At 38.9% G+C, this 27,755-nt stretch overlaps 2 protein-coding genes across 2 annotated transcripts in view; one reads left to right on the forward strand and one right to left on the reverse strand.

Moving 5' to 3' along the window:
- ST6GAL2 (ST6 beta-galactoside alpha-2,6-sialyltransferase 2) overlaps nucleotides 1–27,412 on the forward strand; it is a 53,053-nt gene extending 25,641 nt beyond the window's left edge. The window contains exons 3-6 of the mRNA XM_071575795.1: nucleotides 4,966–5,063; nucleotides 8,063–8,164; nucleotides 9,249–9,423; nucleotides 22,454–27,412. Coding sequence (XP_071431896.1) covers nucleotides 4,966–5,063; nucleotides 8,063–8,164; nucleotides 9,249–9,423; nucleotides 22,454–22,722 — 644 coding nt within the window. The 3' untranslated portion in view covers nucleotides 22,723–27,412. The remainder of the gene's footprint in view (nucleotides 1–4,965; nucleotides 5,064–8,062; nucleotides 8,165–9,248; nucleotides 9,424–22,453) is intronic.
- The window catches only part of LOC139681999 (pinopsin-like), a 72,304-nt gene continuing 63,521 nt past the window's right edge, over nucleotides 18,973–27,755 (reverse strand). Inside the window, 1 exon segment of the mRNA XM_071575928.1 lies at nucleotides 18,973–19,200. Within this exon segment, the coding sequence (XP_071432029.1) occupies nucleotides 18,973–19,200 (228 nt within the window).

Genomic DNA, 27,755 nt, shown 5'->3' on the forward strand with positions numbered 1-27,755 from the left:
TATATACACGTGTGTGTGTTCATGTTTGTCTTTCAAAAGGTTCATTCTTCTCAAACACAGGTCTGTAAGTTCTGATTTTTCTCTCTCACCAGAGCTGCATTAATGTAAACTTACAGACTTCAGTGAAGCTGTTGCTTTTCAGGACAATATAACTGAAAGCAAAATTAGACCTGAAGTCATAATTTAATTAAAAAATCCCCAATTGTGCCGCCTTGTCATATTGCAGCTTGTAGTATTTAGGATGTACTAGTTTCATCAGACCTGCCATATTCAACATTTTTCTGGAACACGTATTTATTCCTTCAGCAGATTAAAAGCCATGTTCAGGTTTTATTCTGCAAAGTTGTGTTGTACTGTGGCTCGTAGAGGAACTGCTGTTATATTGCTGTCCCAGTCTGAACTCTTGCATGTTTAGAGTTCACAGACATAAAGAATTCACACCCTTTTGTGGCTTCATGCACTGAGTTCTAGTCCCCTGACCTCTTTTCTGAGACTGAATTTAATGAGTTCAAGTAGTGTCACCCATTGTTTTTCCATTGCACTGAGTCAGTGAGCTTAGAGGTGTGCTGAAATGTTAGTGTCACTTAGAATTCCCCACCTCAAGGTTTTGTGTTAGCTTTTCAGAAAGGACTATAGGGCCATAAACTAATTCAGGTCAGTTTCATTTTTTTCTTTTGAAAAATGAATGCTACTATGTTACTACGTTAACATCTCAGTAGTTCTTCATTTTAGTGGTACATGTGTAGTATGCTAGAGTGTTGAAAGAAGGATGAAATGTGTGTCTTAAACTTGGTTCTGGAACAAGAAGAATTATCTCCTTCAGTTCTTTATAAAAACCTTTTGGTGTTCATTCATTAATCCTCTCCATGTTCCAGTATTTCACATCCAATACTTGCTTCATCACACTGTATCATCTGTTTGAGACAGAGAGGTTTCACACAGGTTTGCTTTAAATCTCTGGGATATGTTAGACCTGCTAGTGTTATCAAACTATTCTAATAGGCCTCTGGCATACCAGAGCTGCCCAGCCAGCCTGCAGCTAAAACCACACCAGGGTAAACCCCAATTTCACAGGAAACCATTGATTCTGAAATCTTTGGAGTAAAAAAGCTTAACAGTTCCTCCTTTCTCCAACATGGTATCCTTTACTGCAACAGAATCTTCCATCAGTGTTTCCTGGTACACCAAGTTTACACCAGTATGGATTAGTGCTGCACTGGAGAACCTGTAGCACATGATTACATACTACAACATGCTTCATACTGTATTTGCACACTCAGATGCAGTCCAGGTATGGACTTCGACATGGCACCTGATGCGTGTTCACTCCTGTGTGCACCCATTTACTTAAGAAAATTCTGAGCACAGAGTTTATGCCACTTTCTGCAGAAGAGCTTTTGATTTAATTGGGAAATTATCATCTGATGGGGCCTAAGGGAGGAGATGGGATTTGATAAGATCTGCACAGAACCTCCAGATCTCCTCATACCTGTTGTGCAGGGAAGTGTTGGGGCAGCAAGAGTCACAGAAGGGTTTTTTTAAGTATGTCTCAGCCAGTGGGCAGGTAGCTGTGACTGAGCAGAGGGTTTTGTCTAGACTCTGGAGGGGCCAAGTGACTGCTTACAGCCATCTCAACAGGACCTACTGCAAACCTCTGGGTCTTAGAATTCAGCGTGTCTCCTGGGAAGGGCTAATGAACTGGGCATATCATAGAATCACAGAATGGTTTGGGTTGGAAGAGGCCTCAAGGATCATGTACTTACAATACCCCTGCTATAGGCAGGGACGCTTTCCACTAGATCAGGTTGCTCAGGGCCCTATCCAACCTAGCCTGAACACTTCCAGGGATGGGGCATCCATAACTTCTCTGTTCAGTGCCACACGACACTCACAGTAGAGAGTTTTGTCCTAATGTCTAATCTAACCCTATCCTCTTTTAATTTAAAGCCATTGCCCCTTTTCTATCACTACATGCCCTTGTAAGAAGTCTCTGTCCAGTTTTCCTGTAGGTTTGCTTTAGGTACTGAAAACTGCCGTAAGGTCTCTCTGGAGCCTCTCTTCTCCAGGTTGAACAATCTTAGCTCAGCCTGTCTCCATAGGAGAGGTGCTCCAGCTCCTTCTGATCATCTTAATGACCATTCTGTGGACTTGCTGCAGTAGGTCCGTGTCATGCCAGCATTTTCCGCTTAAAATGGAAGCTCCAGCATCTGTTTGTAGCTTCCTATAGGGAAGAAGTTATGCTTTCCCTGCAGAGTCCAGATAGTGTGTGTTACAGCTGAGCTCTTGACCATGCCTCTCCACCTCTAATCCTTGAAAAAGTGATAGAGTCTGACTGGGAAGAGAAAGATCAGGATGTATGAGATGCTCTTTATCCCTGTGCATGCACAGCTGTAGGAGAAGACTGTCCTCTTCCAGACCTGGCACCAGGGCTACCAGCTCTTGGTTGAAAATGCAAGTGAACCTGACAGTTTGGAGGCACCAGAGGCAGCTAGTGGTGCTACTTTATGGAGTCAGCCTGCCACTCCTGATGAGCACATCCATGTCCACAGAGGCACGGCAAAGTCAGCATCAGTGGGGAAAACACCCCATACATCACTTCTGGGCTTTGAGTTGTACATCCTTGTTTAGTGGCATTGCTGCAGGCAAAAGATTTTAGTTTCAGAACTTAAAAGGATTTTACAAAAAAAGGAGGAGAAGGGCTTTTTTTTATGCAGGCAGATAGTGATAAGACAAGGGGGAGTGATTTTAAGCTAGAAGAGGGCAGACTTAGATTAGATGTTAGGAAGGAATTCTTTACTTTGAGAGGGATGAGGCACTGGAGCAGATTGCCCAGGGAAGTTGTGGATGCCCCATCCCTGCAAAGTTCAAGGCCAGGCTGGATGGAGCTCTGAGAAACATGGTCTAGTGCAAGGTGTCTCTGCCCATGGCAGGGAGATTGGATCTAGATGATCTTTGAGGTCCCTCCAACCCAACCCATTCCATGATTTATCCTCTAGAGGTAAAAAAAAAGGCATAAGAAACCAGCAACAAAGGACTTTTCCCTTCATAGGCCTTTAGCTCCCTCTTCTGTGTTCCCGTTAGAAACACAAGCAAAAGTGTTAATTTATTTTCTGCCTTGCGCCCTCCTCTCCCCCACCCCTGTCTTTGTTTAAGTGAAAGTAGGTATTGAAATGTTGTGCAAGTATAGCAAATGCTCCCATCGTGACTCTGCTGTTTAATAAGAGAACCAATTATTTTGGCATCATCAGGGAAGTAATGGGGATCTGTGATCAAATCCCAAACATTTTAGATCTTTAAAATGGTTATCTACAAATATTTACTGAGACTAAAATCATTTTACTTAAAGCCAGCTATTATCAGTGTTAAGCTGTGTCCTGGTCGTACTTTTTTTGGTGAAGGAAAAATTTTTGGTCTGGATATGAAGAACCAGCATGAGCTGGAAATGGGTCACGCTGTCTCTCAAGCTGCAAACCAGACAATTCCCATTTCGTATCCCAGTTCTGAGTTCCAAATCAACACATTGTCTAAAAGTTGTCAATCACAGATCAAAATTTATGTTCTTAAATTCATGAACAGGTTTCAAGTACAACAAACTTTTGTTTTGCTTTTCCTTCTTGAAAAATGCAGAGTACCTACAGCTTCTATTGACTTCATTTCCTCTGGCTCCTACACAATCAAGGTGCTTATGTCTAGGCAGGTGAAGGCTGGGTGTTGAGGCTAGGATTGTTCCTGCACAGGGGCACAGAAAAAATTTCCACTCCTTCTTAGCTTCTGCGTAGTTGGGCTTGGTGGACATCTGGCAACAAATCTCTCTTTTCAGATACAACTTGTTAATGGAAACATATATGTCTGAGATGAGACTGCTGGCTTCATGCCACACATTTCCTTGTATGAAATACAAGAAGTGTGGAGTAAAGATGGGAAAAGATGGAAGATCCCAGTTTGATAGGATCAGGCTGAGATTCCATTGAAGCATGTTGGTTATCTTTGGAGACTTCTGCCTCTTTCATTTTTAAGCTACAAACAACCACATTTTAAGTGATTAGAGGTAAACAGCTGTACAAACTGCATATGGGGTAAGGCTTTTCATGCCCATTTTGGCCTGAATCATAGTCTCTGCTTCCTTCAATAGAAGGGATAAAAATAGACCTAATAGGGGGTTATCAACAGGGAAGGCATGTTTCTGGACAGTAGATATAATGTCCTGGTCTCCTTCGCACCTTTGGGGCTTTGAGATCCCCTTAAAAAAAGCACTAGGAGGGTGATTCTCTTACCCAAGTGAGGCTTGCACATGATCTCTGCCCTTGACCCATACTTGACCTATAGCTGCTTTCTATTCTGCATGACTCCAAGGTCAACAGCTCATGAGGAAGCTTTGACAGTTCAGCTCTGTCAAGTCTTTGATACTTAAGGATCCTCAGGTTTTTGTGTATGAGCAGATTTGGGCTGGTTTCCCCCTACAGAACTGAACTTGAGAATAAGTACATGGTATGATTAATAGGCTTGGGCTAGTCTGAGATTTTCAGGTATTACAAAATACTGTGAAACACAGGCATATAGTTAAGCATTGTAATTCATTCAAATGTGCAATTAGATATCTTTGCAGTTTACATGCTTTTGCATGGAGTAATTATTTGTAAATTTTGTGATAAAAGTAGTGAGCAATTGTGTGTACTGGGGGTACTCATAATCTTCCCACACTAAGTTTATCCAATTAAGGGAAGTATTTAAGTATTGCAAGCTAAATTAATAGATGGTTCTGAACTTTTTTTCCAGTGGATTTTATGTTAATAACATAAGGCAGGTGCCAGAGGATTTTTTTTTTGTGGATAGTAGACTGTTTACCATCCTTAAAATATCAAGGTTAGGAAGTGTATAAGTTTTGCATTGGTTTAGATGATTTGTTTTATTTTACTATTCTATGTACTAAAAAAACCCAAGTTACCCCCTCATTTATGCTTCTAGATTCTCATGATGCTGTTTTAAGATTTAATTCTGCTCCAACGCGTGGCTATGAAAAAGATGTTGGAAATAAAACAACCATGCGGATCATTAACTCTCAGGTAAGATCTTCCTTTGTGAATTCAAGTAAATGTCACTTCTGTACATTGTGACATTAAATTAATAACCTCTGAAAAAGTGTTGGGTAATCTGAGAAACAGCTAGTCATTCAACAGTCATGATGTACAGAAGGTAAAAGTTTTCCATTATGGGGATGTTCACATGGCTGTCAGTCTAGAGTGATTGAGGTAGTTACTTGATAGCCTCATTTCAAAGAAGTCGTTTATAAAGTTTCTCATGTGTCCTGCATCTGTAAAGGCTCTGCAGGATGCCAAAGGTGTCAGTATAGAACACTTTCACCTCATTGCCTGAGGGATCCTAAAGGTCTTTTCTCATATTTTCCAGTTCCCCAATTATTTTCTTGCTGGAAGGCAAAAGAAATGGGAACTGAATTGTCGTAATATGTAACTTTAGACGAGTCATCATTCTTTAAAAATGTGGAATGAATAGGTAAAAGACTTTAATGTAGACTGGATATTACACATAAGGTGAGTTTGTTCATCTGAATGGAAACAGAAAATAGGATTTTCTGCATATAGGTGTCAACAAATAATTGTGCATCGAGCTACAGTGACACCTTATGGTTCAGAGTAGTTTTTCAATTTTGAAATAGCTCTTGCTGAATTCCAGTCTTGAGCAAACCAAACCTCTTTCCTCTTTATGAAATGCCAACAAAAAGCAGCAACAGAATTACTGCGAAATTTTATGACATATTGAAATAGTGAGTTTACTTAGTCAACACCAGTAGTATGGTTGGCCATATAGCATACTATGCATGTACTGATTCTTACTGAAGGAGAGCAAAATTTTAATTTACTGTAATTTTTATGAGTTCATTTTTATTTCTTCTTTGAATGACTGCCCATGCTAAGTCTGGCACTGGTGGATTTGTACTTTGTGGGTATAAGCTCATGTTTTTTGCCACTGTAGAGAGGACTGTTCACTGTGTTTTCCTTCACACTCCTTTTGTAGGTCTTTGTGAGTCTGCAGAGCAGACTAGGTCTTTGAAGTGATGGGTTAAATATGACCCCTTTCTTTTGTTTGGGGGAAGAAAGAAGAAATAGCCTGGCTTTAGTGCTGAAATTGGTATATCAGAGAACATGGATTTTCATGTAATTTATTTTAATTTTTGATTTTGTTGTGATTTTTTCCTTTGATGGTTCTCTGTTTTACTATTAGCCAAAACATCCTGGTGCTGACCATGTCTGAACTCCTATGCTGGGCAAGGACAAGTTTAGCTAAATTAGCTGCTTTCCACTGCTCACAGCAGGGCAGACTGAAGTACTTCTGGCTCCCAGAGCTGCTGCATTATGCTCCCACTGGGATGGTTATGGAGGGCACCATGGTCTTCTCTTCTGTGCTGTATAAGGCTTTCTCCACATAAGAAACAGAAAACAGAGGGCATGGCTGAAGTTCTGTCCAGGTCAGCTCACATGGCTTCCTCAAAAGTGTTTGTATTCCCACCACCTTTCTGCACCTTCAAAGAGATTAGAAGCCACCTGTGTTACTCTGGCCACCTGCTGAGAAACTAGTATTGCCCTCTTTGAGAGTGAAATCTCCACAGGCCATGTGATTAAAGTTGATTTCCCTACCAATATTGAAGCTGGGTTACCCATAGAGGTTTACTAGTCCTCCTTCCCTCCTTGCTGTTGCAAATTCCTGCATTCATTTGATAAAAAGGCTGCTGTGGCCCCTTTCCCTCATACTCTCTGCTGTGAAAGCCTAAAGGATGTGAAGGCAGCCTGTGCAGCCGCAACAGATACTGTTATTGCAGAAAAAACTCAGCTCATACATATGAATGCAGACTTACTGAGAGTGAAATTTGTGCAGACAACACTTCCAGAGGAGTCTTGCCTACTGAAAGGCAAGTAAAAGCTCCTTTGTGTGGTAACTGTGAAACCAAGCTTTTAAAATCTTGACCTTTCGGTCTGTTTGCTCTCTACTCTAAAAAGGAGTTTACATACTGAGGTGAAAACTGCTCTGAGAAATGGAGTTGGGGATGCTGATAGCAGCATGACTAATTCTGTTCTTGTTGTAGAAGGCTGATGAAAATCATTAAGCTCAAAGTTTATGGTAGGAAGAATATTGCTATGGCAACAATATTATTTTTCTGAAGAAAAATATGCATAATCAAATATGGCTCATTGGATCCTAAAGGGAAATGAAAATTAATATGAATTTATTTGTCTGGAATGTTGATTTGTTTAACAGTTGGAACCAAATTCATGCTGGTTTGACCAATGCTGAAATAATTCAGCTTGAACCTGTCTGACACTGGATGTACCAGGGATCAAAGAGGTCTGGTTAGACACAGAGGGTTGTGGAAAGGGTGAGCCAGCAGGAGTGAAGAGTAGAGTTCCAGCGGGATGGGAGGATCAGGCACAGTACCAGGAGATGTAGGAAGGAGTTTTATGAGAGCAGTAGATTACAGCAAAATGACACTTCAAATACAGCCCTATTATGTGCCTGCTGTTAGAATTGGTTTTTTAGGTATACCAAGCTTGTACAGTCATGCTCTAATTTGCCTTTTTGGAGTTACTTGAAATCAGACTGACTTGCTGTTGAAATGAGAAAGCAACCACGAAGTTGGTTTGGGATGGGCAGCAGGGAAAGACGTTACCCTTGGGTGCTGTAGCCCTTCAAAGAAAGCTGCTCTGTGTCTAAGAGGATCCCACAGGCAATTTTGAAATACCATAGGTTTTGTTTCCAAGTTCCAGAATACACAGTAATGTTGAACTACGATTATGCAGCATCTCAAGTGGTCCCATCACATCTCTCACAGATGGGGAGTAATTCAGCATACTGCTACTTCAAACTGTCATTGGTGCTGTTTATGGCTAAGCTCTTTTCTTAAATATTTTTTTAACAAAACAAGATGCTTAAAATCAACCAGAACTAAAGCAGAACAAAGAGAAGCATGGGTAGGACTGTTTATTTTAGAGAAGGATTTTGTCGCTTTTCTGGATCCCACATTCTTTTAATGCTGTACAATTCTTTGCAGATTCTCACCAATCCAAACCATCACTTTGTCGACAGTTCCTTGTATAAAGATGTTGTCTTAGTTGCCTGGGATCCTGCTCCCTACTCCGCAAATCTGAATGTGGTAAGATGTGCACTTAGACCTTTTTTGCTAATCAGTTGAAAGCACTGGAGAAAATTAATGTATTTACTACTGTAGTCTCCTGGTTCTCACTTTTCACAATGAACCCCAGAGTCTGTCTTTATCTGAGTGGAGAATGCTATTTCTGCATGAATTGGTCAAAACTGGTTTATTGATTAAGAACATTTTAGTAGCACTTGTACTAGAATGGACTGTTCTGACATGGTAGAATAGATGGGTGACATTGCTATTTTCACATAACTGAGTTTCTGTGTGCTTGCCAAGGAGCTTGCAATTAATGAACATTGCTAGATTTCAGAAGGAGGTTTTATCAGGAAAGGTGAAAAATTGTATCCATTTTTCCCCACCTTCCCTTCTGCCTTCCCAAACAAAACATCCTTGTGAAAATCTCTTCCCCTTTTCTCAGGCCTCCTCCTTACCAGTCTCCCCTTTATGTCCACTGTCCCACAGCCATCTGTGCCCTGCTGTCCCCCCCTCACTAAGAGCAGCAGATGTCCATCTGTTTGTCACTGGGGGAGTCTCTGTTTTGGCTGTTGCTGCAGCTCCAATAGACAAGTTGATCTGATGGCTTTTGGCACAGGGAGTTTGGAGTTGAGCAGGCTGCAAAGCAGAAAGTAAGCCTTCATCTGCTGAACTCCCTTAGCAACAGATGCCAGAGGCTGCCTGCCTCCTACGCAGGCTGCCATCAGCCTGCGTCAAGTGCTGCTGCTGCCTCCATCAGGGACAGGGAGACTTTCAGAGGAAGATTCACCCCCAGGCCCAGATCTCATGTCAAGTCTCTTTGAACCCTTTCTGCAGTGTGGATCTGTGAGGAGAAGGTGGGGTTGGCATATCCCATAGCAGTCAATTACTTATTGGGATTGTCTGTATGAAGAAAGCAAACAGAAAATAGCCCAGAGTGAGGAATGGTTTTCTAGCAGAAGCATCCGCCCGTGGACGTTGCTTTGCTACTTTTTCTTCTGTTCTGCAGAATCCAAATGAAGCCATTTTATGTTATTGTATATGCAGTGTTCAAAACACATTTGATACTATTAGATTAAAAAACATCTTGCTTTTTTCCTCCCAGTGGTATAAGAAGCCAGACTACAATCTGTTCACTCCCTATGTACAGCATCGCAGGAAGAATCCAACCCAGCCGTTTTACATCCTCCATCCAAAGTTTATATGGCAGCTCTGGGACATCATTCAGGAGAACACTAAGGAGAAGATACAGCCCAACCCTCCTTCTTCAGGGTTTATTGGTAGGTGTATTGAAGATGGTCCCAGTAAATATGTTAGATTAAAAAAAAACTAAAATGTATACATTGCAATGAGGATAAAGTCCTTACCACATATACTCTTTGTTCTTGGTGCTCTCTACGGAAACAACGTCTAGCAAAAACACACAGTATGAGAACTAGAAAATAGTTGAGTGAACTGATGTTCTGCTTTCTTGCCCTTCACATCCATAGTATGCATACCATAAAGCATACATATATCTGTAAGAAATCTGTATTCTTCCATATTGATTTTTCTGTTGAGGACCTACTCAGTTCTGAAGTTCTTTGTTGGGATCATAGAGTAGAGATGCACAAGTGAAAGTGGATGGGAGATCATAGAGGATTAAATCAATGGCAGGCCAAGCTGGATTCCCTACACAGGCCAAGTACTGAGATTACTCGTGCCATCATGGCATGACTTCCAGTGCACAGTCTGAGAACTTCTCTTCTTCACTTGAAGCAATAGAGTTTCACTGTATTTTTTGGTCCTTCCTAAGCATTTCTTGGGGGATGATTTGGCACTGTGCCCACAATTCACACAGCAGAACAACTTACCCGATACACAGCAGATCCTGGTCATGAATGCTTAAAGTATTCTAGTAGAGTAGCAAGGCTGAGTCAGAGTCATGTTTGTTCATGCTTCTAGAGACATGGAGGGCAGCAAAGCTTCAAATACCGTCTTCCACTTTAGAAACTCCATCCTTTCCTCACTGACATTATGATATCGGACTAAGTATTTGATGAAGTCAGAAAATATTCTTTTTACTCATTCAGTCTGGATCTGAAAGCTTAAACACCTGAGATTGCATCTGGTAAGGTAAAACCAGTTTTGAGCATTTATCTTGGGTTCTGTATGCATCCTAGGATATCATGGAGCATACGAAAAGCCTTAGAGGATGCTGAAGCTCTCAGAGGGATAACATAAAGGTATCTGGGAGATGCCTATCTATGAGCTGAGTGGGTTGTGCTTACCTGGAACATGAGTGGAAAGAAAAGGAGGCCTTGTGTGTTTTGGGAGGGTGGACTTGTCAGCTGACTACTTCTTGAAGCGAGATATTTTTTGGAACCTGCTTGTAAAAATTCATAGGGAGAGTACTGCTCATATGGAATGATCTCACCAGCTGCATTCACATTTTGCAAACGTGTTTCTTGGAGCAATGAATTTGTTGATAAAAATAGGTTAACAGCTGCTGATCGTAAGAATAGTGAAGAGGATCATTGGGATGTCAATCTGTACTTCTACCATACATAAAAACCACTTCAAAACCTTTGAAGAAATGAAGTTAATTTCACTGTAAGAATAGAATAGTAATCTTCAATCCCAGCTCTAAATGTTAGTGACAAGAAAATATACTTTAAGCAGAGGAAGCTTTGAAAATATTAACTATTTACCAATCAAAAGCATTAACAACAAAAGCTGTACAGATAAATATGCTCTTGGGTGTGCAGATGCAAATTTGCCTTCTCCTCTAGTGGGAGTTTTACTTATATTGTTTGTTTCTAGGGAGCAGTGCTTTTTGGTAATGCTGTTACTGGCTTTTAAAAAACAAGGCAGTAAGACAAGCTTACTGGGAGTCATATCCATCTAATTTGATAACTAGCTATTGTTCTGATAGATGCATTTTAAATATTTTATTAGGGAGAGGCTTCCTATTTTGGTAACCTTATTGAATTGATGTCTATGAAATGCACATGTAACATAATCTAAAGTCAGAGATGGCACAGAAACAGCAACTGTGCATTGTCAAGGGTGGACATAAAGGGCAAGATAAAGCATAGAAAATATAATGTATCTTGGCAGAAATCTGAAAAGTCATGTTGGTCTTCAGGTCAGATATATGCAGCAAATAATCCAGTTGGAACTGATGCTGGCAGATACAACCGAGTGCACTGAATATTGAGCTTCTACATGATTCTTCTAAAATCTATAAAATTATTTCTTATGGAATTAATGGAAAGATTGGGTAAGTGATGGCCATTGTAAAATATGAGTTTTTTAATTTCAAGAAGGGAAAACCATTTATTAAATGGCCACACTAATAAATACCATTGCACTTAAAACAGCTGAATGAAGGAAAATAGGCTGTTGTTTAATAGAGGGTATGAATTTTCAGAGATATGCATTTCTGAATCCAACCAATTTATAGCATGGGAAAGGTTAAAAAATGGTTCTGATTCAATTGAGGCACTTTTGTTTCAAGATTTTTATCCTCCAGTAGGCCAAGTTTACAACAGTGGAGAAATGTATAAACCAGAACATGGAAACATCAGACTGTCTCCTTTTGGGAATGTCAGGAATGTTTTAGCATGGTCTTACACTGTTTCTTCAGTAATTACATTTTTCACCTGACAATTGTATCTATTTCTGCCACTTAGCACTATTTGTAAGAAACTAAATTTTCCTAAAGGGAGGATGTTTGGTGGAATGTGTCTTCATGGTGTTCTTCTGTAGCAATGAGTCAGCATTCTTCAGCAATTACTGATGCCAGGGGAATATTTTGTGATTTCTTGAATAACTGTATTATAATACTTAAGTCATAATATTATTAAGTCTCTTGGAAAAGGGTTCAGTGGGTTATCTGTGGGGAAGAGGTTGTCTCTAACATGCTTTGACTTTAGAGGAATGAGAGAGAGAGAAGAGCTAGGACTTTTTCCCTGTTTTCTTCACCACATTGGAGCTAGGGAAAAGAATGGGGTTTTTTTTTATTTCTTGTGTGATATGGGATGCTCTGTATTGGCATAAGTTTTGCCTGGAATCTCCTGACTCCCCAAAGCCCTACCACATCAGCTCTGCACCAGCACGTTACTGAGGAGAGGCAATAGCATTGTGGTAGCTGGTCATTGGGGTGAGGGAAGCACAGTGCATGTCCCAGAGGTAGAGAGGACAGGAGGAGATGGGGAGAGAAGTATGGCACAGAGCAGGGCTGGTTATGGCATGGGTTGGTTTTTATTTTTTGTGTGGGTAAAGTTCCAACAGGGTAAACCAAATGTTTTAATTTTAATCTGGGAGTCTTTTTTAGTTTGTTTCCTGAGACACCAGTGTGGACTTATGCTGGCTTGTAACTTTGCTTTATGTGGCATGTCATGGCTTAGCTAATATCCCTCCTCAATATAAATTATTTACTCTTTGTCTTCCTTTTCTAATTCTTATAAAAGCTTTGAAAGCCCATTCTTGCATATTTTTGCATCATTTTTGCAGCTACTTCATTCGTGCTTTTAAACAAATTTCTTCACAGTATTCTCATCATCTTGCATTAGCATTAAGCCATTACCATGGTGGATTTTCACAGTTAAAGCTGTTGGTTCACGTTTGGCTGAAAAATGGGTTTGCTAAATGAGTACTAATATGTTTACATCTCATCTTGAACTTGGATCTATGCCATTTTTCTCAGGAGAGATGTGAGCATCCAACGCTCAAATCTTGGATTTGTATTCCACTGGCAAATACTAAATTGACAGTTAAGAAAACATCACTGTGAGAAGGATTTGCCCTACCTTTTGGCAGCAGAAATAAGTTACTTTTTCGCTTCCTATTAATATGAAGTGAAATATGAACTCACTCTTCCTTCCCTCTTCCTGCACATATCAAAACTCAGTTTTTAATTGAGGATGATAAATTGGTCCTCTCTGTTGTTACCATTCTGCTGTAAGAAAAGTCTGTTCCTGTACACTTTTTGTTAGCCAATGTAAATAACCTATTCTGACCTTAAATTTTTGTCATCTGAAGACCAAGACTAAAACTGCTTCTTTGAGTTTCTCAAGAGCAGCATTCTGTGTTCATTGGATAGAATGTTACATTCGAATTCAGAATGTTTGGGGGCTTTTTAATAATGTCTAGATTATAAAAAGGCTTTTCTATGAACATTTTATTCCTGTCCACTGTTTACTAACCGGATTTACTATGAATTCCTACTTACCATAGCCCATCAATACACTTTGCTCATTTACCTCTTTAGAGGTGACTTTACTTGAAATTCACATTCATATACTGTTATAGAGCAGCAACTTTTAGGTTTGTAAAAGTTAGCTGAAAGCTGTGACTGCAGGGTTGGCTTTTGGCTTTTGTTTTTTGTTTGGCTTTTTTATTTTTACTACCAAATCAAAACATGGACTGTGTAGATTTTTACATTTTAGGTTGTCTGTGTAGGTGGTTGTCTTTGTTATGTGTTACAGCTTTTATCGTAATATACAAGCCACTGAACACAAAATAACTAAGCCCAGATTACTTGATTGTCAGGGGAAAGGAAGTGTTGTTTGAGACTTTACAGTTGACATTGCAGTTTTAAGTTACATGTCATTAATAGTTGATAACATTATTTCAGTCTTCATTGGCATGCATCAAGACAATGGTACAAGCAAGGCTATCATTACAGTGTAACATTAGCAGGTTGTTGTATGACTAAGAACTTAAATTTAAAATGGCTTCAGAGAGTTTGTTGAATAGAATTATGCAGTTGATCTCCAGCTTTGCTTAGAAAAAAATACACTTGCATGAACTGAAAGAAAAAATAGCTGTATTATGAGTCGCCTTTATTGCTTTTACTCACTCAGCTGTTTTGCCAGCAGTTGGTAAAGGAACAGAATAGTGCTTACTCATTCCAGCTCAGTGTTGTTCAAGTAAATAATATCTTCAATACATAAGCTTTAAATTATTCTTACTCAAATTTTACCATGCTTTTACTAGAGTGTATCCTACTTCCCAAAATACAAACATAAAAGAGCAACCTCTCCTCTTAAATCACATAAAAAATCTTTAGTATTCTAATGAATCACCCAAAATTGAATAATACAGTTAAAACTATATTATATCATTGGTCAGCATTTTCCAGGCTATGCTCATATTGCAGAATATATTATTGTGATTCATGTCCAGCTTTTTGCATTCACCATTAAGTGATAAGTATGTAATTTTCTGGGTCTACTATGTAATGCAAATATCTGTACATCAAAAATAACAATTCTTGCACAATTTATTAAGTTCAGGCACAGGGCCATTTGGTGGCAATTCTTCAATAAATAATTTGGTTTTCTTGTGTTTAGTATTTGTCACATAGTTAATGAACTAAACAGACGTAAAGGAACCCTTTTTTAGAAACACAGTATTTTAAAAAGACAGAACTACTTTTACTATGTGTTTCAAAGAGTATCTGAAGTACATTTGGCCCAGTTTCAAGGAGTAACATATCTTCATGTGGTACCTGCAATCCAGTCAAGACAGACTATAGAAGTAGAGTAACATATGGAAAACTATACATTCTAAATGCTTTATGTTTATTTGTACTGCTTTCAAGTGCACAGATTATCAAACACAAACTTACTACTGTGATTAGCTAAATTTTTTCTGTAACTAAATTTGTGGGATGTGTGAAATGAGACACATTAGAATATCAGATTATGTGTATTTAAATGTTTTCATCATCTTTTACATTTTGTTAAAATGATTCTGCATTCTTCCTGAATGTTTTAATTACACTTATTATTCCAAATGCTTTCATACAGCATCTGTTGATTCAGGTGCATTAAACTGTATTTTATTTATTTGTAAACTACAGAATATTCTTTTTTAAATTGCTATGCTAACCACAAAGCCTAATTGTACTGTACAAGATTCATGTTGGAAAATCAAAACCTTTAGACTTATTTAAATTGCCAAGAACAAACTGAAAAACATTTTCTGCTTTTGATTAGATTCCATAGTATATGTTCATTTGTATAAATTACCTATGCAAGGAATTTAATCGTCATTTCATTCTGGTTTAAAGGTTCTCAGTACACATTTTTAAAATTCAGTTTATTTTGTGTGAATTGGACTGAGTTTAAACTATACCTAACACTTCCTAACACCATACATATCTGCCAAATAGGAAAAAAAGTAACACACTTTTCTAAGGCTTTTGCAATGCTAATATATAATATTTTGAGATACATAATATTGTTTTAGCATATAATATTGTACAGTTATAACAACATTGTCGTTTGACTATTTCTCTGACAACCAAATAGTTTCTTAGGAATAACATATTTTACAGTACTTTTCAAAGAGTATTATGTGGTCACAATCCCTTGGTTTTCTTTTATCCCAGAGGGGTTTTCAAGAACATTGACATTCAACTATAAAACATTCACAAAGCACACCCCTGAATGTTCTACTGTAATACACACTCTTGAATGTTCTACTGTAATACAATTTTTTTTTCTCCACACAAGCAGAATTATTTTCCTTTTTCCATTTTTGCAGTTGTAATCCAGCTGGGACTTCGGAAAATCCAGCAAGGGTACTAGAATTAGATTAGAGTGGCCTATGCAGAAGTATCTTCAGTTGTAATTTTGAATGCATGGTAGCACCAGTCATGTTTGTCAAAGCTAAAATCAGGCCATATACCCTGACTTTTTCCTTACTGTGAAATAAGGGTTGGATATTTGAAATCTAACAAGTTTTTTCATGTTTGTATGCCATGGGTAGCCTATAGGCTTTCCTTTTCAGGTTTTACATTTTCTTAAGCTGTGCATGTCTACTGGCCTTCCCTAAGTACCTTGTAATTCTTTGCTTTTACTCCCATTCCTGTACCTTAATACTTATGAATGCAAAAAACTGATCTCCTCTCTGCTTAATCCTTGCATATAAAATTGCCCTATGTTTATGATCCATGGCTGGGTCAGTCAGCGAGCAGAACTCATTCCATCTAGCTTTAGCTGTTTCCAGTGCAGGTCTTTGTATTAGTCACTCTCAGACATATTAGGGAAAGAAGTAGGCACCTCTTAAATATAGCTGTGATATTCATATTACCCTCAAATTGTGAAATTTTCATCCCATTTTGAGAGTGCAGGTATCCATCCTGTCACTCAGGCCTTCCCTATGGCCAACAGGAACTTCTGGAGAATGGCTTGTATGATCCATTAGACATGCAGTGCTTCCTAAAAGTGTCCACTTTTTTCTGCTGACAGCAAGTCAGCCTGTGATACCTATCTCGGTGTGGGTAACTGCACCAGTGGCACATTTGGACACATCTCGTTTTCATTTGTTCTCATGGTGCTCCTGGAAAAGCCAATTATGTTACTTTTTCACAGAGCTGCAAAAGCTATTTACATAGGAAAATAGAGGAGAAGTTTCTTGATAGCCAAGTGCCAGACTCTTATTTTCAGTCTCTGTGTAGTCACAAAGTTTCCTGTAAATGAACAATTCCTTCCATCCTAAAGGAGACATCTAAAATGAGTCTGAGTTCTGCCCTAGAAATACGGATCTCCTGCATTGTCTGTAAAGAATATTTTAGACCAGCAAGGTCAGAGATGGGCATCAATATCTCAGTAAGATTAATTCTGTCCAGAATGGTGGACCAGTATGGTGTTGAAACAATGACTGTCTCATCTTGATTGTTAGTAGCTCCTTAGGTCATGTGTAAGCCAGTCTGTGCTGTTTCATACGTAGTAATTGTACATTGACTGAAAATTAACATAAGGACTATTAGCAAAGACAGATATTGAAGTGGAAATGGAAATGTACAGGGTATCAAACAATGCCATTTTCATTCACACTGATAATCCTGGAGTGTTGAGATATGAAACAAACTTGCAGATGATGTTGAATTGAGCACTGATGTGAAAAATACACGGACAAGAGGAGTAAGTATATAGACATGTACTCTGTGGGTAATACAGGGAAAGGAAATAAAAAAGGCACACTTGTACACTACAGGTTAATAGGTATGGGAGAAAATGCCAAGAAATTCAGCCACAGAAAAGAAACCTAGGAAGCAATAGTACAGAAAGAGATGTGTAAAGATAATAAATGGGAAGCAACATAGGGCTTCTCAGAATAGATGGGCAAGGAAAATGGGTTAACAGAACCAAGATTAAGTCAGTAAGCAGTGAGACATATACGTCTTTTTTTATCTTTGTGACTGCATCCAAAACATAAAAGTTCAAACATAATCTAAAAAAAAAGTATTTGGGGATTATTTAAGTGTCAGAAAGCTATTGGCAATTTAAAAAATTCATAAGATCACTGAAGGAGACTGGAGGAGAGAAGGAAAGATGGGAAAAAATGAATTGTGAGGTAGATGAAAATACAGAGAGCTTGGCACACTTATATTTGCTGAATACAGATGTCAGTAAATCACTCTGATATTGTTAAAATCAAGCTAAGAGAGAAACTGAGTTAAAGAGTGGTACAGAAAAATACGGCACGGAATGTGAGACCTATAGTCCAGGGAGCTCTGTTGTCAGCTCTGTTTTAGGGAATTCAGAAAAACAAGCTAGACATAGCATTAAAATGAAAAGAGAATTATATATAGATATAGCCCAGTACATAGACTGATGTAAATGTGTTATATATAAACTTCTGCTATTCTTTTAAAGATGCTCAATTGGTGTTTTTTGTAAACTGAGTTTGCAGTAATGGCTCTACAGTATGAGGACTGTCCCATGTGGAAAGTGGTTCACATCCTCCAAGGCACAAGACAGAAATGAACCCATTTTTTCCCTATCTTTAGAGAGGACTATATTCATACAAAGACAGCTCCCTTTCCAAAAAGAACCTTTTAAACTTCTTTTTTATCTTTTCCACCCCATCTTTTTTTAATATAGTTCAAAACAGCACGAGCAGATCATTCGGAGGGAGAATCTGGGGGCTGTGGCATTTAAGTGGAGGGACCTATCTCCTTGGTTCCTGTAGATTTGAATGTACAACCCTGCATGCCCTGGCATCTCACTCACAGCTGGTTTGGACTGGAGTCCTGGCTGTACCATGTTGTTGGTCTCCTTGGCTGGTGGTCATTGGTGTGAGAGGTGTTAAAGAAGAAACAATTTGACACTGACCACCATTTTTTCCTCAGAGCAGGGTTTGAGCATTTGACGTGCATGAGGTCTGGAAGTATCAGGAATGTTCCTATTTCCACCAGGACAGTTAAGCCTTTAGCACACAGACATGTCTGTATGTGGTAATTTCTATGTCATAGTACATCTTTCAGCTTGTTGACCATAAACTTCAACACAAGAATGTGCTAGGAGTTAACTTGTTACCAGTCAGGAACTAGCCTTTCAAGTCACTGCCTTTCTTCCTGCCAAATATCATTGTCCAGCATGAGTGAAAATGTGAATGGACTGTCAGAAGTTATGGTAATTTATGAGCAACCTAATTTGAAATCCCAAGACACTGACTGGATGGAACAAGGCAGGAAAGGTAAGGAGCTAACTAGATAGCCCAGCATGCCTTTTAGATTGATTCTGAGGGACATTGAACCAGAGGTCACTAAAAACTAGAACTGTACCACTTGTAAGTAATCCATTAATTAATTTACAGGAAAGTCAGTGATAGTGCTTAAAATTTTGTCATCATGGAACCGTAGCTTGCACTTATGTGGGTATCTTTACTGTTATTAAGGAAATTATGAGTCACAATTTTTATTCTTGACAGTTTTCCAGTCCCACAAAATGGCAACTTCCCTTATTACTTTTATAGTAAGCTTGGTAATGTGGCAGTGAAATTAAACACACTTTGGTTAAGGGTTTTACTTTCCATCAGAGCCAATTTTCCTAAGATGTTGGTGATACAGCTTTTGAAATTGGCTTCAGGCTTGGCTCTGGTTGCAGGAGAGAAGCAATTTTACCGTCTCTTTCTGGATGTGGTTCATTATTGCACATGTTTCCACCATCCACCCTATGATTCAGCTGGATAAAAGTTACCTTGGAGTGGCAGGCGGGCTCTCCATCAGTGGAGGAAGAAGGTTGGCAGTGGAAAAGCTGACGAAAGCATTTGTAAAACTGAAACAACAAAAAACCAATTCAAGACACAGGTGCTTAGCCGGCTACAATTCAGAGCATCTCTATAACAGCTTGAAGGAAAGGAAACATGATTTATTAAGCTTGTACTTTTTGCTCAAATAGGGATTAATTATCTTTTCACCATGAATATTTGTTTCTTGCTGCTTAAGACTGAAGTTCACCTAAATTTGTGGAATTCTTTAAAAATTATACGCTTAGCTCTTCTAAGACCATATATTCTGTATAGAGTAAAGCTGTAGAACAATATCAAAGATTTTCAGAGCCTTTAATTTATGATAAAAAAATATTTAATCACAGAAGAAATTGGTTTTCAGTTACTTCACACATCAAACAGGGAAAAAAATCATGTTGGTAATCTAATGATACACAGCAGGGAGAACATAGGGTTCTTTTCATTAGCAAGCCATTGAAATCTCTGTGTTCCCAAATGGCAAACTAAACTTCAGAAAATGGCTTTGCTTAATTAATGATCCAATATAAATTTTTATGTTAATTCATTTTACTTAGTAAACGGTTGGCTCACAGGTTGAGCACAGAGAGTAACAGTGAATGGAGTAACATCATACTGGTGGCCTGTCACTACTGGGTTCCACAGGGCTCCGTCTTAGGCCCTGTGCTCTTCAACATCTGCATAAGTGACTTGGAGACAGGACTGGAAAGGATGCTAAGCAAGTTTGCAGATGATACAAAACTGGGAGGAGCTGTTGACTCCCTCAAAGGCAGGGAGGGCCTGCAGAGAGACTTCAACAAATTAGAGGATGGGCAATCACCAACCATATAAAGTTCAACAAGGGGAAGTGCCGGATTCTGCAGTTGGGATGGGGCAACCCTGGATGTATGTACAGACTGGGGAATTAGAGGTTGGAAAGCAGTGCCATGGAAAGGTCCCTGGGAGTCCTGATCAATGGCAAGTTGAATATGATTCAGCAGTTCCCTGGCAGCCAGGAGGGCCAACCGTGTCCTGGGGGGCATCAGACACAGCATCACAAGCAAGTCAAGGGAGGGGATTGTCCCACTCTGCTCTGCACTGGGGTGGCCTTACCTGGAATATTGTGTGCAGTTTTGAGTGCCACAATATAAGAAAGATATTGAGCTCTTAGAGAGTGTCCAAAAGAGGGCAACAAAGATGGTGAAGGGTCTTGACGGGAAGTTGTATTGAGAAGCAGCTGAGAGCACTTGGTTTGTTCAGCCTGGGAAGAGGAAACTGAGGGAAGATGTCATTGCAGTTACAACTTCCTTGTGAGGGGAAGAGGAGGAGCAGGAACTGATCTTTTCTCTATGGTAACCAGTGACAAGACATGAGGAAATGGCCTGAAGTTGTGTCAGGGAAGGTTTAGGTTGGATATTAGGAAAAGATACCCAGACGTTGGTTGGACACTGGAATAGGTTCCCCAGGGAAGTGGTCACAGCACCAAGCTTGCCAGAGTTCAAGCAATGTTTGAATGATATTCTTGGATACATGGTATAACTTATGTGGGTGTTCCTGTGCAGGCCTAGGAGTTGGACTCCATGATCCTTGTGGGTCCCTTCCAAGTCAGCATATTGTGGGATTCTCTGATATACCCAAAACAGCTTTGATTTAATAACAGTTACATCAGTTCTCATCTCTGAGTGCCAAGTGAGCAGAATTACACAGCTACCTCCCCTGAGAGCTGACAGTCACATTCACCAGATAGGGATACCAGTAGTGCAACAAAGGGCTGCAACACATTTTCTACATAAATTTATTTTTAGGTGAAATCTTAAAAAAACTAAATGGTGTCCAAGACTTAATTAATGTAATTTTCCTTTCACGTGGCTGTGTGAAACAGAAAAGGCTTTCAGAAGCTGTGATTAATGTGAAAGTATTGCAGTTAGGCAGTGCTGTTGATCAGTATCTCGTATTAGTCCCTTTGAAAACATGCAGCTATAACAGTGAGATTTCTCTTGTTTCATGGCCAGAAAGACTGCAGTTGACAGTGCTGATGATAGTCTGCCATTGACGTGTGGCAGGAAGAATGTGTTGTCATTTGGTGGATTTCTCTTTGCTGAGCAGGAGGTGGTCAGCACCTTTTTGCTGTGGAAGCACTGCTCTATGTAGAATTCACTGCCTTTGGCATCTCTCCATGACACTTTTCACAGAACTGTCAGAAGCTGTGGGCTTCTGTGCCACCACTACATGGGTAGTATTTCTTTATATGTTCTTCTGAATGTATTTAGGCTTCCTTCTTGGACATGTCTTCCTGCTTAGAGAGAAGCAAGTAGACAGAAAAAGAGGAGATGATTCAAGTCCCAACTAAGAAAGACCAATATTGTAATAAGGTGGAGATGTTTCAAGGATTCTTGTGGGGGATGTATTGTGGACAGTACATAATGTAAATGGGAGGAGGTGGGAAAGAAGAGTCTTCTTACTCAGGCTGATTGTAAAATGCAAGTCCTTACATCCTTTTTACTCTTTCTTTATGACTGTTGCCCTACCCTGTTGACTCCATAGGAATTGCAATCTTTATGTATCAGTAACAAGTGAAAGCTGCTCTAATAAACGGAATTATTGCTTCTCTTAGTGATTTTACAGAGGTGTAATGGGTTTGATCCATGGCTTCGTCAGTAACTAGATGTAACTAAGGAAGTGGACATTACAAAGTATTCCACACATGTTTTCCACGTAAGAGTAGGAGGAGGGGAGATAGGAGGGAGTGGTAGCCTTCCTTTTCCCGGCGAGCTCAGGGGAGCAGGGAGAGCCTGGACAGTCCCTTGTTTCTCTTGGTTTTCCTAGCCCGGGACGTGGTGAGATTGTGTTGTGCCTGTTCTCCTTTCCTGAAGTCTTTAATTGTATTTATCTGTTTCATTTGTTTTGGTTTGGTTTTGTTTCTCACTATTTCTGGTTAACCAGTCCTTTTTTCCCCTTTTCCCCTGGGGGTGGGACCCCATGTAATGTGTACAAATTGCATACGTGGTTGCAAATGTTAGAAAATATAATTTCTTTTTAATTCAGTTCGTTTTCTTTCGAGTTCTTTTCATTACAGTTTTTTTTTCCCTTTGCTGGGAAGACTCTGGGGGGAGTGAGGAGGCAGTCGAGGGTTGATAAAAAAACTAGGCCAACCTGAGACAAGAGGTAATACTTAAGGTGTGCAACACAAAAAGGAAAGCAAGAAAAAAACTGATTGGATGACTTCAGGGAAATTTCTACAAGGAAAGTGGAACCTGGGGTTCACTTTTTTTTTCCTTTCTTTTTTTTCATTTCTTGCTCCAGGTATCCTCATCATGATGTCTATGTGTAACGAAGTGCATGTGTACGAATACATCCCTTCAGTCCGACAGACCGATCTATGTCACTACCATGAACTCTACTACGATGCAGCTTGTACCTTGGGGGCCTACCATCCACTGCTGTATGAGAAGCTCTTGGTGCAGAGGATGAACAAAGGTTTGCAGGATGATCTGTATCGGAAGGGGAAGGTCATTTTGCCAGGGTTCAAAGCTGTCAAGTGCCCCAAAAGAAATAATTTCCCACACTTGTAGTAGTCAGTCCTTCAGATACAATGTGCAATAAGGTACTACTGTTGTACTATAAACAAGAAGAGAATACTTGAAAAAATGTATCTTAGACCAATCCAGTCTTGAGTCTATAAATTGTAATTAAGTAGCAGGCATGAGAAATACTTCTTTTCAAAGCTTGAGTATTTATTATTGGTTTGCAAATAGTTACAGGAAAAAAAACTAAAGGCTTAAGCTCATGAAGGTGCAAAGGACATACTTAGGCAGAAATATAATGTATTGTTGTTGGTGTGACTGTCAGAATTTGTTGGTGGTCTCTTATGCCACATATGCTAGACTGTAATTTTTTTAATGAACTTATTTAACTGTAAAACCTGGCATTGTGAACCAGCCTCCCTTGTTCATGTGTGTACAGAGCGGTCAGTTGAACAATGCAGTGTTTCCCATGGCTTTGTAGGATTTTCACACTCTCCCAGAATGAAGGAATTGCTACTCCAAGCTGTGCAGTCATTAACTGGAGTAACTTTAATGCCTGTTCATATTTAGGCTCAGTTACAGGCCTCCAGCTGTACAGAGGCCTTGCAGTTGCAGTGAAGTCTGTGCAGTCAGAGATGGCTGTACACACAGCCAAACCCACTAAACCACTGGATGTGCTTTTAGTACCAGGCTCCCCATGCTCACACTGACTGCAGAAGGAAGAGAGAAATGTCTCATTTCTTTAGAAAAAACCAAACATATTTGTAACTCATTTAGGAAGAAAAACTCTCCCTGAAAGGACTATCAGGAAGGTGTGAGATGAAGATGCTGCCTTGCTCCAGCCTGCACAGATACAGAAGATACAGAGAAAGCCAAGGAAGGCTGTGCAGCACTCACACATCACACTGAAAGCAAGCATAGAGGGAGGTCACCTTTCTGCAACAAAGATAGCATTCAGGAATACAAACATTATTTGTTAAGCATTTCATTGGTATCTGATTCAAAATCACTTGTTTGCAAGTTACTGCTTTTAAGAAAGTAGAGTTTTCTGGCAAAAATAAGAGGATATCAGCATATTTTACTTAATATTTGAAAGACTATAGCCCAGAGAAGCTGTAATGCCTGCAAAAAAACCCTGACTATGGATTGCATATGGAGATAGTTTGATATTTTCATTCATAATACACTGAGAATATTCTGTAAGGCACTTCTAAAAATTTCCCCAATTGCTAATATATTTAAAACATTATTTTCCATATTTTCTAAGACTTCACTGTCAGATTTTCCAAGTGTCAGGAGGTCAATGGTGTTTTTTTCAGTTTTTTGTTCTGTTTTGCTTTTTCCCACACAACTGTACCCTTTCTTTTAGAGTAAGTTCATCAGGAACGTGTACACAAAAGCACAGCTATATCCTATTCATGTCCATTCAGTAAAAAAGCAGATAGTTCAAAGAGACATTGAAAAGAATAGCTGAGTGGTTGTGGTGGGAAGGCAAAAGAATGCAAACAATATTAATGACTATTTCATCCTCAATTGTAATGTAAGTATAATCACAAAATCCTTTTTCTCTCACTTTGCTCTTTGGGAAGCATTATTGGAAGGATCTTTTGGAAGGATCATTTTCCTTCCTCAAAAACGAAGAATGTGTGTCTTACATGTGACTTAGCCGCCTTTTTTAGCTTCATGATGATCTTAAGATTCTTGCTGATGATCTAATAACTGTACTTTGTTGTATGGATAATTATGTCCATAAGTCATTTTGGTACATGCCAAAATGAATTCATTTTATATTAGCCTTAGACTCTGGATATATTACATACCAATTTCTTTTTAATGTTATGTATGATGGGAACTTTTATTCTTAAAGTTAATAACATTGTTATTTAATTGCCTGGGGAATAGATAACCTACATAGAACTAATCCATTTTCCATATGTTTGGTATGCTGTTTGCAAAACATACAAGTCTGAACAGTGCAATCAAATGTGTCTCTCTCTGCTGTACACTATGTTATCTATGACATGTTTGTAAAGGAGGGGAATTGACTCATGACTACTTTTCAATAAGCAGGAAATTCTTGATTTCCAAAAGAAAAAAATGAGTATCACTTTGACTGGCCTGCAACCACTAACTTTTAACTTTGATTTTCACAGAAAAGAAAAATACTAACTGCATAGCTCAACTACCCACAGCAGGATTATGTAGTATATACGTTCAAAAAATTGTCAGAATAATCAACATATTGTACAGAACAAGGCAAAATATAAAGTTTTGTATAACAAGTGCTAAGAATACATACTTATTACATAATTTATATACCAATGCAGAACTAGCATAAGATATTACAAAATGAAGTGTAGATTTTTAATTTACTGGACTGCACATTCAAACTCTCACAGACAAAATATTTTTTTGGCCATAACCTTATTAAATGACACTCAGTCCTGCTTCCACAAGTACAAGTAAGGGTGTGGTAGCACCATTGCCTCAGAAGATGCCACAGAGCTTTGCTGCAAACCCTGGCTCACATTGGAGAAAGACTAACTTGTGATGCCATCTTTGAAAAGTAAGCACCCCTGGTGTAACTTCCCAACACTGAATTCCACTGTGATGTTTCACTGGTCTACCTGCTCAAACACCTTGTGGTTGCTTAAAAGAGCATTTTTTTCTCCTACCTTGTCTTGTCCTCCTTTGGTTTTTGGCACAAGTGCGAGTTCACAATTTACTGCTGTTAAGAAAATAGAGGGAGTTTTCTGTCAAAAAGAAGAGGATATCAGCATATTTTACTTAATGTTTGAAAGACTATAGCCCAGAAAAGCTGTAATGCCTGCAAAATATTTGCGTTTGATCTGCTAACTGAGGGCTCACCTCCACTTGCTGCAAGGGGGAAAGAGGCAGAATAAAGGGGAAACATAAAGGACCTACAGAGGTGCTCCCCTCACCACTGCTTACACTCTGTGGCACTGGCATTGTTTCCTTTCATAAGAGCCCACCAAGTATTTTTACATTAATGGGCATTTCTCCATCCCTTGTGAGGGCAGAGAGAACTTTACAAAGAATTGAGTTCAGTTAATTTAAAACAGTGAGCATGTAATAACACTGAACTATGTATCTCTGAAAAATAATGGGTGAGAGTGCTGGTTTTAGATACATATATTAAATGCAGCAATGTGAAAGGAAGTGTATTTTCTCACCAGGATCATGGGGCTTTTTGTGGAAAAGATACAGCTTTGTAGCTCTCTTGTGTGGCTGTTTCCCAGTAACAGAGTAGAAGAGCTCTGTAAATGAGAGGTTTGCACAAACCTGGCTCATGAGGTGCATCATCAACCAAAAAATTGCATCTGCTGTTGGACCCCGAGCTCCCTTTACACTTGTTGCAGGCTTTAAATTTATGGAATTTTACTGACTGGTAGGAACATGTTGCCTTCAAACACTATCAAGCCTCATTTCTGTGTCCTGGTGCTGTGGACAACAGCTGAAGTTAGCTGAAACACACCAGAAGCACAGCAGCAGTTTAAGAAAATGCACTGAGTTAATGCTGAATTTCATTATACTCTTTTTTTCCCCACTGTGAATTCTATAGCTTTTCAGGCTTGTGGTGCTCTTATTATTTTATGCATTCAGACTTTGGATGGTTAAATCAAGGTATTCTTCTTTTTATTCAAGAAAAAAAAAATGGAATCTTTTGCCTTATTTTGAGCCAAAATCTTCTTGCTAGAAAAAACCATTATTTGTTCCATTTCTCTACAGTTCTAAAGATTACCTCAGCATAAATTCACAGCTGACTCAGTCATTCCTTGGATAAAGCTACGACATCTTTTTTTACCTTGTCTTGAAGTTTTATGCTGTAGAAACTCTGGTAAATTCACAGAAATTAAAATGGCAAGACATAACGCACCTTTGGAGGGAAAGGAGGGTGATATAAACACTAATCTACATTCTCACTGTAAAAATTTAACTTACACGTTGCTTGTCTTTGGTCAGGACACTTTCTTTGGTGAAGACATTCAAATTCTGAACTTTTTGCTCTTGCCAAAGTCAGGAAAACCAAGACACTTCTTTTCTTAAATGAAGATAAGTATCTACACTCACTCTCTGTTGCACAAACTGAGCACAGTCATTTTAGAGGCTGATTGAATTAAACAGGAGTTCAAAACACATGTGGACCAATCAATAGTGGAGTTTTTAATTTCCTCTTTTTTCAGCAGTTTTTAAGGATGGAAAATGCCATTTGAACAGTGACAAAAAAGTACCATGAAAAGAGTATTAAATGCATTGACTGCAAAAATAAATGGCTGCTATTTTTCCTGTCATGCTCTCTAATAAAGCTGGTGGTATTGAATCAATGAAATTGTTCTTTGAAGTAAGTAGTTCAGAAGCCTGTCACTAGAAAGCATCTGAATCTTTCCTGACAACTATCCTCTCACACACAAGGTGGATACCTGATTTAACTGTTTGAAATTTGAAGTAGCCCATGTCTGGGCATGCCTGCATCATTGAATGAATTTTGACACTGCAGATATCTTCTCTCTGGCTTAGTAATCAGATTCAGAATTTTGTTCTTGAAATAAGAGTTGTGTGTAAAAGCCTTACTTTTTTCATATCATCTCATCACTCTTATAATATGTAGTGATTGAACTATTCTAATAGAGATTGTGTACTTTTTTAATAGCTTTGAGAATTATTTTATATGATGATTTTTTTAAAGGAATGTGTACTCTAATAACAAAGCTTAAGATTTTACAGGAGTCACATTTTTAAGCAGTGTTTGTATACATTTTAACACTTTTTATATTTTCTATTATGATTTTGTATATTTTTATGTATGCACAGTGTACAGATTTTTTCCTGTAAATAAAACATTTGTTTTCATTTTTTTAGGAGTGCTGGTCTTTTCATATTGCCTTAAATGAATGACACTGAACTGTAGGTGGATCAAAAGAGGAAAGGTGCCTGTCAGTTCTGCCCATCATTTCAATGAAATCAAATGGGAACAGACAGCTAGGCTGACAAGTGGGTATCACAGTAAACTACAGAGAAGAGGCAAATATTGGAAAGCTTTATTCTAAAATGAACATATG

Source organism: Pithys albifrons, chromosome 1 (assembly GCF_047495875.1).
Source record: "Pithys albifrons albifrons isolate INPA30051 chromosome 1, PitAlb_v1, whole genome shotgun sequence".
Lineage (NCBI taxonomy): Eukaryota > Metazoa > Chordata > Aves > Passeriformes > Thamnophilidae > Pithys > Pithys albifrons.